Source organism: Leuciscus leuciscus (genome assembly GCF_965113295.1).
Source record: "Leuciscus leuciscus genome assembly, chromosome: 5".
Taxonomy (NCBI): Eukaryota; Metazoa; Chordata; class Actinopteri; order Cypriniformes; family Leuciscidae; genus Leuciscus; species Leuciscus leuciscus.
The window spans coordinates 26,676,554-26,689,040 of record NC_138729.1 but is presented as its reverse complement, the minus strand read 5'-3'; the positions used below and the strand labels follow the sequence as shown (position 1 = coordinate 26,689,040).

The 12,487-nt window shown below is 38.1% G+C and overlaps 1 protein-coding gene and 1 long non-coding RNA gene across 2 annotated transcripts in view; both read right to left on the bottom strand.

Moving 5' to 3' along the window:
• Positions 1-12,487, bottom strand: part of cds1 (CDP-diacylglycerol synthase (phosphatidate cytidylyltransferase) 1) — a 25,835-nt gene extending 13,348 nt beyond the window's left edge. The window contains exon 1 of the mRNA XM_082169829.1: positions 12,195-12,487. Coding sequence (XP_082025955.1) covers positions 12,195-12,260 — 66 coding nt within the window. The 5' untranslated portion in view covers positions 12,261-12,487. The remainder of the gene's footprint in view (positions 1-12,194) is intronic.
• On the bottom strand, positions 327-3,411 carry LOC309498879. Its single transcript, XR_014206067.1, has 2 exons — positions 525-3,411; positions 327-454 (listed from the first exon to the last, which is right to left on the bottom strand). It is a non-coding gene; the product is annotated as an uncharacterized lncRNA (long non-coding RNA).

Below are 12,487 nucleotides of genomic sequence, written 5' to 3'. Positions count from 1 at the left end.
GTCATTGAACCAGGTTTTGGTTCTTTTGGCAGTGTGGACAGGTGCCAAGTCCTGCTGGAAAAATGAAGTCAGCATCTCCATAAAGCTTGTCTGCTGAAGGAAGCATGAAGTGCTCTAAAATGTCCTGGTAGACGGCTGCGTTGACTTAATAAAGCACGGTGGACCAAAGTCCTCTTCCATAACACCTCAGTAGTGCCACAGGCTGATAGCATCCATGCCACTCCGCATTGAGGCAGTAATTCATGCAAAAGGGGCCCAAACCAAGTACTGAGTACCAATGCATGATTATACTTTTCAGAGGGCTGACATTTCTGTATTTAAAATCCTTTTTTTATTTTTTATTTTTTTTATTTCATGTAATATTCTAATTTTCTGAGATTTTGAATTTGGGGTTTTCATAAGCTGTAAGCCATAATCATCAAAATTATAACAAATAAAGGCTTGAAATATCTCACTTTGCATGAAATGAGTCTCTATAATATATTAGTTTCACCTTTTAAGTTGAATTACTGAAATAAATGAACTTTTGCACGATATTCAAATTTTTCGAGTTTCACCTGTATTTTATTCTTCATTCAATAAGCTTCAAACATTTTACCGTGGCTTTCCCTGTCATGCTTTGACAGATGCATCTGTTTAATGCTTTTGAGACATGTTTTCCTCGGTACATAACTTCCATTTTATGGTTATAAATGTTAGAGAGTCCCGCAAATTTTCCATTTTGCATAACCTGACAAGCAGCAAGTCTCCATTAAACTCCAGTCTTCAATAAACGAGCACTGATGCACGCCAAACAAACAGCACACGGTAGAATTATCCCAGTAATTCTGACTAAACATACATTTTGCTAAAATATTTCTTGTTAGAAATTAATGTAGGTTTAAAATTAGTTAATTAATAATATTTGTATTTGAGTACTTACAGTAAAGGGACTTTTGTTGGAGTAGAATAAAACAATGTGTTCAAATGAGGGAATGTGTGCGTTCTTCATCCCTCATTCATTTTTAAAATTGTAAGCAATCAGTTGTATTTTGGTTTAGAAAGTAATGTTTATAACCCTTTTTTGCAAATAATTTATAGCATAGCCTACATAGATACATTCACTACAGTAGGCTAGATTTGTTTTCATAACCTTTATATTGCACATAGTTTGGAGGACAACGTTGGGCAGGATGAGAAATAAATAAAATAAAACACTGAAAGACTGATTAGTTGACTAGTTGTTCAGGTAACCCAACTGTGGTATTGAAAATATGTAGTGCTGCACACCCAAAAAACACTCACTGGGTGAGAGACACTTAAACGAAACAAAACACACAAGTCACAATGTCAATAAGCCAGTAGTCTTTTGCAATCACATTGAAATGCAGCTCTTCATGGAAATCACAGATTTACCAGTCAAAGTAATGGAGAACGATGGAAGAAAGGATATTAGCCAGCATAATTTATGCAAATGCTAGACAAATGCCTCTGAGGACATGGCATTTGAGTAGGTGCAGTACAGTAGACTGAAGATACCCAGCTGCTTTCTCATCTTTCACTGTTGTCTTGGCCAACACACCACAACTACGAGCTAAAGAACAGAATAAAATATGGCTGGTAATGTTGTGACTCCTTTTGCCTCTGTGAAAAATCTCCCACAGTAACAGTAGCAAAGGAAGCTAATGAATCAAGTGGAGGGGAAAGTACTAAAAGAGGAGAAGTTGAACCAAGGTGTCATCAACACAGATTGTGGTTATGAAGTGATGAATAAATCATCATGATCACAAGGGCTGGATTAACGATATCAATTTCAATCAGCCTTCATTCTGATGAATCATTATTTTAAATTCTCTTGGGTTTCTTAAATCCCAAGATCAATTTTTTAGTCTATGATGTTTTTTGAACAAAACTTTATTAAACTAGGGTTTTTCCTGCATTGAAAATATTTTGGCTCCTGCCAAATAATTATTTAATGTGGCAGTACCTGCCATTCTGCAGTACTGGTACCCAGTGATAGCCGGCTGCTTTAAAGTGCTCGGTGAAGAGCTTCAAAGGTTTCTATTTACAATATGTTTTTGCAGTGTTGAGCTTTAGCCAATCACACACATATCTGTCAAAACGGCTGAGTTTTTGTTCAGTGCGTGTTTGGCACAGTTCGTGAATCCTTTTATTATAACCAACAAAGTATAAACAATGTCAATAAGGGACTCATTGTACAGCGTAGACATAATTTTATATTATCGTTATTGATTATAACGATAACAGGAGTTTTCGCATGAGTGCAGCTTTGTGTACCTCGCATTGAACTGAAGTAATTGACAGCTTCAGTGATTATAAAGGCATTTTTAAATATAAAATAGTTCTAAGCACTTTGTTTTATGATCTGACCTGACATTAGTTATTTTTTATTTCATGAAAAAAAAAAAAGGATGAGTTAATATTACAAACTGTTTCTTAGATTTTCAGTACTGGGCTCGCTGTTCACATGGGTAGGGTACTTTGTACTGTGTGTGTGGATGGCCGTGGTCCGTGGTCCGCCACCACCGAAGGCAATTTCTGACCCAGGAAAAATGTGTAGCTCATCCAAATAATCACATAAACCTTGTTGTTTTGTTACTTTACTTTTGAAATGAAACAACGTCTCAGCTTTCAAAATCTGTCAATTTTATCTCTGCGAGGTGCGAGCTTTAATGTGCCAGTCAGATCAACATTCAGTATTCAATATTCAGCCTCAGTTCAAGTGAAGCGGCAGCATTGAGCACACATGAACGATCCCAATTCACACGGATCCGCGAAAACGACAAATAAAAATGCTGTATTCTGCTGCCAGACCATTAGATGGCAATGAAACACTATAGACTGAACATGTAATACGCATGTGCATGACTTCATCGTTTTCAGAGATTCGCGTTTTTGTTGTTTACACGGAGACCGTTTTCAAAAACCTGCACTTTGAATCCATTTTTTCAAAAGTTTGAGCTCCCAAAACGCTGCTGTCGTGTAAATGAACAGCCAAAACGCATAAAAAGTTTTACATTTTTAGTTGAGATAAAAATAAACAGCACTTACATGTAATAATGTGGACTCTGTTGTTAATTTTAACCTTTAATCTTATAGTAATACATAAACTGACAGGGTTCTTTTTATAGTTTACAGCATCAGTTGAGAGAGATTGTTTTCTTTTATGTGTATTTTACATGTATTGTATCTGATCCAAATGAATCAATTGAAATCGAATTGAAATCAAATCAAGAGCTTGTAAATAAGAATCAAATCTATTTGTTAAATCTATGTCAATACCCATCCCTAATGTTCACAGATAACATCATCACAGGGGAATGTTGCTGCCTAACCAGGTTCGGTCATTGCCAATTTGTAAGCCTCTTCATGTGGCGGCAACTGCAGCAGGCCTCATCCGGCCAAGCCTGATGTTTAATATTATCATAATCTTCAATAAATCTGTAATCTGAATTTAAATTCTGTGCCGACAGTCTAGTCTACCACTGCGATCACTGAGTCGTTTACAAAGTAGCTGATCTGCCTTTCAGACTGAAAAAAAAAGACCCCAACAGCAGCTTGTTTACAGCACCTAAATGTAAAAAGGGCCATAGAAAACAAGCTACACATAAGTTAATATTTAATACTACATAGCAATAATGTTCCTCTACGGCCAACACAAATGCTCTAAAAATAACATTACTGGTATGTTACTCTTCTAACATAAAGGTTAATCCACATATATACATCTATATGCTACTTATTTTCGAATGGACAGAAATTCTGACTGAACTGTATTAAATGCACTGTAAGGACAGGCTATGGATAGAAGTGTCTGTCAAATGCATCAATATGAATTTCAGATACGAACCCTAAAGGTCACATAAAAGACACACTGTTGTCATAAGTAGTTCATGGCCTGAATAAGGTACACTTTGTTCCAAACATTATGCCAGTCAAAAGTCAGGCTCCTGTGAGTCTATGTTGGCTCTGTTATTCATAGCTTTTGTGTATTTTATGTTTGGTGGCGTTTCTGTCAAACCCCTTACTGGCATCCTAATTTGGCCATGTAAGAACAAGACGAACAGTATAATTTCCAAAATTAGCCAAAGTCTTTAGACCAAGACTGTAAGAAACTGTGCTGAGGAGGTAATTGGGAGCAAGTTGCGCTGAGAGGTAGAGTAGAGAGGTCACTCATGTCTGAAACAAGGCTCAGATTAAGGGTGGTAAAAGAAACCCTCTGCTAACTTTTTAATGAGGGCACACTCAAGCCCCCAGAAAACATTCATGGAAATGTACAGACCTGAGCAACACTCATTCCAGCTATCAGCTACATCAGTGTAGTCAAGCTCATTTTGTGCAATTTGAAAATTAAATGGTTATTTCTGAAAAAAGAAACCTGAAGGTTAGGCAACAAACAAACAAACTGAAACATTATCCCATTCATACTCTGCCAGTACAATAGACAGATGAGAAGAGAGAGTTTTTCTAATGCTCCAGATGAGTGGACCTATTATTATCCTGAGGGTTACACTAAATCGCAGCCTAGTAGCGCACTGCAGTCCATTCAAGAAAAATAATCAGTGTTTATGAATGTGCACTGATATTTCCACTATTTAAATGGCACTCAACAGGTCAATAGTCATACCAAAGACTATGGATATACAAAGAAACTGCAATATTGGGGAATACGTCCAGCCTTCTAAATAAAAGAGCCAATCACTGATTGGTAAAGTCATCGCATCACTGCAGCTGCCGTTAGAAGCTCCGGCTTCCATATTTTTTATATTTTGTTTTTATATTTATGGGACAGTTCATGTAAGATTTTGTTGCTGATTTGAAATATGTTATTTAATTGTGAGTTCGGCAAGCAGATTTCAGGATTCCCCCATTCAGATAGATAGGACTTGCTCTTGGATGCCTGAAGTAGCTGCACAGAATTGTTGCAAATATGGCTGCCGAATGAACAAAATTTCCTTGAAAGGGACTTTGACTATACCAACAGCTCCTAAAACTAATCAGCCAGTGTACTTTCAAATGGGCTATTTTACATTGTCTAACATTATAAGTCGACATTAGGGAACAAAATAAAACACTGACTAAGTGTCTTGCATCAGATCACTTACTGCTTCAAGATCAAACGATTTTGTTGTTACCAATACAGATTATAGATTATTTTTGTTCAAATGTCCGATTTTATTCTTTTATTTCTGCTGTTTGACACAATAATAACTATATTAGACTACAATTTAAAAACACAATATGGTTATATTAATAATAACTATTATTATTATGTTCCAGACATTGAAATGCAAATGTGGACGGTCATATGTTAATATGCTATTGTTGTATGCCGGCAACAAATTCAAAATTTTTTGAATTTGTTGCCGGCTTGGGGGCAGCTTTGCCATTTGAACATTAGAGTATGTCTCTACACAACAATGAACTCTTTTATTTCAAGCAAGCAAGGAAAATCCATGATATGTGGCATTTAGAAGCGGGAGTAATTTCTGTGTATGTGTCCTTAAGAGCTGTGTGCTCCACGCATGTATCCTCCAGCCTATAAGAGTCCTGAAAGTGAGGGGATAAGAAGACTATCCTGCTGATTAGCTGCTCCATATGAGACTACACTAATCCCTGAGAGAGAAAGAGGGAAAAGTCCCAGTCCAGCTCAACCCCAGAAGGCACACACCAAAACAAACACACAAATGCAGCCATCAGTGCTCACATCTCTCATTGGGTTTCTACCTGCAGAGCCGGTATCTATAACAGAACGTGCTGAACAGACAGAGATCATATAACCAATGAACAGAGGAATTGCCAAATAACCTGCCAAATCATCACTTTAGCTGCCTATTAAATCCTCTCTGAAGTGCTTCAAGGGTGAAAATAAAGTGTCAGTACAGGACGATATCTTGACTGCAGACTTTTCCCCAGGGATGATTGACAGCTTGGCCCAGTTTTCACTGTCCCTTTAAATACTTTACAGCAGTGGCAAAAAAAACGGGCTGATCAGGAATTCATACTGTTGCTGCAAATACCAAAATGGACACGCTCACTGCTGATGTCAAAAGCGGACGCAGGCGAGGGGATGCAGCAGAATTCCTAACGCAGCATTGTGTACTGTATTCTGTGCTAATTAGTCCGCTGTTGCATTAAGAGAGAAAAACACTGCTAAAAATACCAGCACATACCATACCCACATGTGTTAGCCAATCAAAACACTCTCTGCCAAAGCCATGAGTTTGAGGTGGGACAACCTGTTTGGTCTAACAATGGAAGACGGGGGAGCGTTCGGGAAATATGTTTGGAAAAGTCATATGAAATTACTTTAAGTCGAGATAAAGCTATCATTGTGCCACATTTCTTTCCTTTCCTTTCCTTTCCTTTCCTTTCCTTTCCTTTCCTTTCCTTTCCTTTCCTTTCCTTTCCTTTCCTTTCCTTTCAAGGTGGGGTAAGAAGTATTTGAACAACACTGTTTGGAAGTTAGTTGGACCGACACACGAACAAACAACAACAAACGTGTGTAGCCAATCAGCATTAGGGAGTGTATGACAGTGGAGAAGAAAGAAGAAGCAAGAGGGAGATTTGAAGAAAGACTGCAGAAATAGAGATGAGACACATGCAAAAGAGAAAAGCTCAGAAGAAATCACTGGAAAATGAATGGGTTATGACTGGACAAGAGCTTTAGGACCAGCGTTAATATTAGTAAAGCTTTCCATCGCTGGAGGGAGCTAAGTGGGAAGGCCTGAAAACAGACGTGGACGTTGCTTTGATTCTGCTCCACACGTGAGTAACACTGGGTTTGTGTGTCTGGAGCTGCTGTGCTGTTGGCAACTAACACTCTTGTTTGTAATTACTAGTGTGTACTGTATGTTCATTTTTCTGCGCTTCCTTGTCATTCGTTCATCATCTGCGCTTTATTTTTCATGAAGCATTATTTTGCTGCGCTTCTGCTATGATAAACAGACATCCTCTCTTGGATTGCGTGTGTAACGGAGGCCAGCTAGTGATAGTCGCCCTGACGACTGCTAGAGAATGCGGTGTTTAGCGGCATTGTTAGTGCACTCGCCTCGTATGCCGGGGGATAGGGGATCGAGACCGACTCGGAGCAGGGCGGTTAGGATTGAAGTGTGAGTTTTTGAGGCGGAGCAATGAAGAGAGGGGTGTATTTGTTTGGGTTGATTAAAAAAAAAAAAATCAACAATGTCCAACAGCGTTTTCGAAATATCGCTTACCCCACCTTTAAAGTGGTGTGCTTTCGCCTCTCATTAAAAGCCCAGACCAGTAAAATCTTGTAATGTGACTGTTGTAATATGAAGTCTGCACGGGACATACAAGATAAAACAAAAAAAGTTATTAAAGGTGAGTTAAGCTGAGTTAAGCTACCTGTGCTGTTTCTGTGTACAACTTATCAACACACATATTTACATTTAGCCATTTAGCAGATATATAAGAAATATATAAGACATATAAGAAAAGTATACTTAGAGCTATGGGTGCGCTAAACGGTCAATTACACACAAAAGCATGTCAAAATGCCCATCTTGGCGAGGATTTACATTTGATTACTTTATTCAATTTCTGTAGTAGGCTATTGGCTAAATACTATACCGTTTTAGACTTACATAAAAAATGTAAAGCATTGTTTATTTAATTTGTATCTTTCTATTGTATCTGGCCTATTGTTTAACTTCTGCTGTGCTTAGAGGTCCCAGGCACCTGCCTACTCTGCCTGTAGTTAGCAGCAGCCCTGTATGCAGTGTTCAATAAAGAGCTGTTATACTAAATTCTGCTGAGAATTTTAGTTCAGTACTGACACGTATCAGGATATGTATTGTATCGTGGCCTCTGTATCATGACACATATTGTAATGTGACTTTGTTGCAGATACACAGCTCTAATTGATACACTGGTACCAGCTGTGCTTTCTCACCCTCTCTTCTCTCCTACATCAAGTTGACAAACACCGCAGCGTGTACCGTATTTTAATTTTAAAAAGTATATAGTGTGTTTCAGAGCAAAGCGTGTCATTTGTTTTCATGCATGCAGCTCAAGATTCTGTGTTTTCCGCAGCTCACAGCGGCAAATGCAGCAAACTAGTGAGAATTTGTAATGAGAAGCGTTTGTAAACTTGTCACAAACTTAAAGGTCTCCTTGCAGTTTTCCAAATAAAAGCTTGAAGGTTTAACTTAAAGAAATTAAAACATAATGTTTGTAATTTTACTGCTGTACTCTAAAAGAACTTTATTGTATTGTATCATAATAATAATGTTTATTAATAATAATAATAATAATATACACTACCAGTCCTAAACCGAATTTAGTGATTATAAAAGGTGCCGAGAAACCAGTTTTCTGTGGAAAATTGCAGAAGTAGGACAGGATCACGAGCAGAGAGCCATTCTATGGAGGATGTGCTGCACAGAGGTTATGATGGTCCACTGAACTCCAAACACAGCTGAGGTGGTACATTGAGCAGAGCACCATGCTAAAGCCCAGAGAGACTCAGGCTAATGATGCTTCTCTTAGTTAAGGGAAAAGAAAACAAGATATTAACTGAAAACCATAACACTCAGCTCTCAGTGAAAGTGAAGGGCTGTAAATACTGCTAGTTACTATGAGTGATGGAAAGAGATTGACCTTGAGAGAACTGGCTGAGGGGCTCTAGATGGACAGGCTTTAGTTTTATCAGGTCAGTGGTCTCCAGGACAAGAACACAATGTTCTTTCAGAGCCTCTATTTCTTTGACTAAATCTGTGGCATTTATTTCCATATAAAGGATAAACCAGCTGCCCTTGCAGAAGTATTTGTCTCATTGAGACGTGGTCTGGGAACCACATGTTCATTTTCTTGTATTTGAGGCGTGGTTTACGAATGCCCAGAGCCGTTTATTGGGTGCTACGAATGTCTATCAAATGCGCCTGTACGTAGCTCATAGCCAATCGTTTCAATTATACCAGATGACGTATGTAGAGCGACCAAAATTCGACGAGGAATACGACGATGGGTCAGAGATTTAAGTGTACACGATGGCGTTCAGCGACTATTGCCGTTTGTGCAAAACAAACATGAGGGTAGAAGGTATATATGGACACTCTACAGACATGTTTTTATCGGAAAAAACACAGGGTTTATCCGAGAGGTTAGCGTTATTAGGGGTGACAGTCGCATAGACGTCGTCATCGTCTTGCTGCTCCCTCCCCGTTCTGTGATTGGTCCCCTCGCTGAGGCGAAAGTCTGGTTCATGGAATCCAGGCTGCCTAGCAGCGTGAATAAAATCGCGCTGCGCTCAAGGCAGCATGAGGAAACCCAGGCTACGCCACTGACGGAATTTTCCGGCTTTCAGTGTTTCACTGTTTTACGGTAGACGGTGCTATTTCACATCTTCTGAAAGAGTACTGAATCTTCTGATCAAAACACATGCGAAGATGATGCAGAAACAAGCGATATAATATATAATCATATGCTTAAGTAAAATAATGCGATCATCAACATTAAACAGCTTATAAATAAAAATCGCCAAATTTTACTGAATGAAATGTCGACTCAGGAAGAGCTGTAGTGGTGTGTTCAAGTCCTCCTGGGAAGTTCGTATTTACGAGGTGGGAAGTCGTGTTTACGACGGCAGGTGCGTTCAAGTCAATTTGGTCGGAGTAAGAAGGTGGTGTACTTTCTCTCAATAAATTACACAAAAATACAGTAAGGTTCTTAAACTCTAGATCTAGAAAATGAAGAACAAAGAAATGTGCATCAGGTGTGCTTTGCTTTTTATGTTTTTAATTCATTTATGAAGCCACTGCAAACTTTATCGTTACATATTATATTGTTATATTATAATGCCATCATATTCTGTGCAGGCAATTTAGATTACTTAGAAAAGCCGTACAATATCACTGCTAAATACCTTTAAGTATTGTGGTATTCCGCCATGTTTCTCACAGACACGCTCCCCAACTCTTAAAGATCGGGGCTTAAAGAAAATCCCGAACTTCTCACACGTATTTACGACATTGTGGTGGCGTTCATGTGCGTTCAACTCGTAAATACGATCTATACGAGATGACTTGAACGCACCACAGGACTGTGCAAGCATTAGGGGTGTTGATGGACTCGATCTACTCCATCTGTGTTTTGATCATCGTTCTGAATCCGATCTGGATGTAGTCTTTGACAAAAAAAGTGATTTTCTCAGCTTTTTGTTCAAAATGTTGCTTTTTTTAATAAAAAAAATTGACCCACATTCAAGTGTTGATAAAAAGGAATGCATGAAGCTAGAATAAAACTTTTTTTTTTTATATATATATATATATATAAAAGCAGAAATCTGTTTTTTCTTTTGATATGTTGCATGTTCAGATATTCATACAACAAAATATTCTGGGGGCCATGACATTTTTCTGAAAATGACCAAAAAAGCTGGCGGCTGGCAACTTTTTTTTTCCTTTTTTTTTTTTTTTAAATGCTACATGAAAAAGAGTTAAAAAAAATAATACTCTTGTTTTCAGACAAAGTAAAATAATAACTGTATAATATTATTACTAATTTAAATAATTTCATATTTTTATTTTATTATTATTTAAATAAACAAGTATAATTATATGAAATATATATATTCATCAAATTTGGTTTTCTTATGTAAAGTTTTGGGTTGAAGACCCATGATGCTCTCGGCCCTATACTATCAATATCGTAACCATAAGACAAGTGCAGCTGGTCCACTCAATTTTCCACACCCACTTGTAGGAAACTTCTCCAGGGGAAACAGTATAATGGTCCAGTGTATGGTCTTTATAAGACAGTTCAAGAATACATAGACATGACAGGAAGCCTTCACACACAGATCTCCTTCAAAAGCCTTGTCTGTGACTAAAAACATTTGTAACTGTAACTACTGAGTCATGAGATCAATTCATCCATTAGCAGGATGGCTGCTGAGTTATTCCCTTCTCAACTTTTTCACACTGTGACCAAGTGATTTGTTGTCACGTGTGATCTACCCCAACGCTCAGCTATCATCATCACTACATCATTTCCAGGGAAGAGGAAACGGGTCTAGCCCAATCACATACACACAAAGAGCAAACCGATTGTAAATAGATTATGTTAGATATCGTAAAAGCTAAGCATTTCATTTGTTTAGTATTCATAAAAACAAAGGAACTGATAACAAAACACTGAACACTGACTTTGAACTTTTGACATTTCTTAACTGAGAAAAACTAAATTACACTTCACCGACACAGAGCTAACTCAAAACATATTTCAGCTTTAGAAAACACAGTTTTAGTCCTGTTATAACACGTTCAAAGGCAATATGTTTCACAATAAATTAATGTTAGTCTATTTAAAACAGTTGCAATAAAATGCTTTTTTACACTACAATTTATCTGATATACAAAGGAATAGTCCTACAGAAAATGATGTTTAAAAGACCAAAACAGCAACAAAGGCACTGGCTGACCTTAGTGGAATAATTCATCCCCAAAATAAAAACTGTCCTCATTAACTCACCTCCTTTCAAAACTGCATGATTTCTTTCACCAAAAAAGGATGATAATAGTCACCATTCACTTTCATTGTATGGAAAGAAGCAACGAAAATTAATGGAGACAGAGACTGTCATTCTGCCAACTTCTCCTTTTGTGTTCCATGAAAGAAAGTCGTGCTTGTTTGTGACAACATGAGGGTGATTAAATGGTAAATTTTCATTTTTGGGTGAACTATATCTTTAAATACATGGTTTCTGAACTCTAATTTAAATTACATTAAACAGCTCTGTATGACAGCTGATTCTGACAGCTGACCGTGCCTACAGACAGTATTTTTGAGCATGACAAACTTAGTTGATGGTCAAAGTGTTCAGAACGTTCCAGACACGTCTGTGAAAGCAAAAATGCTGTCTAGTTAGGCAGCTCACTGGGTTTTGCGACACAGCCACTGACTCTCTGGCTGGCTTTGCGGCGTGTTTGGCTCAGCAACTTCATATGAGGCAACCGCCAGTTTAAAGATAAAATGAATTAAAGGGACAGTGCCATAACACAAATGTCACTACATATAATCCTAATATTACCTTAAGCGAGTTGTCTTTGTGTAATATCTGCTCAGGTTGAAGCGGTCTGACTGGTTGCTCGTTAGCTGATTAGCTAGAAGGTCATTCGCAATCGACTGTGAGAAATAAAGCCTCCTGAATGAACGTGTTCTCCATAAATTACCTTGTCACTGATGTTTTCCGTGCTGTCAGGGTCTCCTCCTCCTCCTCGCCGTCTCAGCTCCGTCATTTTTGCTTATTTCAGTCTAAATTATACATAGATATCGTAGGAGGTCCGCGTTAAAATGAAGCAGAGCGGAGTTCGTGTCAGTCTCAATAATCCGGTTAATTTAACCGACTGCGACCATCAAAGTGTCTCCCGCGGCAGGTGGAGGGACAGACAGCCTGCGTGCATTTGTTTATGCCCACAGATCTGCTGCTGTTTTGTTAGTTGAGTGAGAGACCAACCCCCTCTCT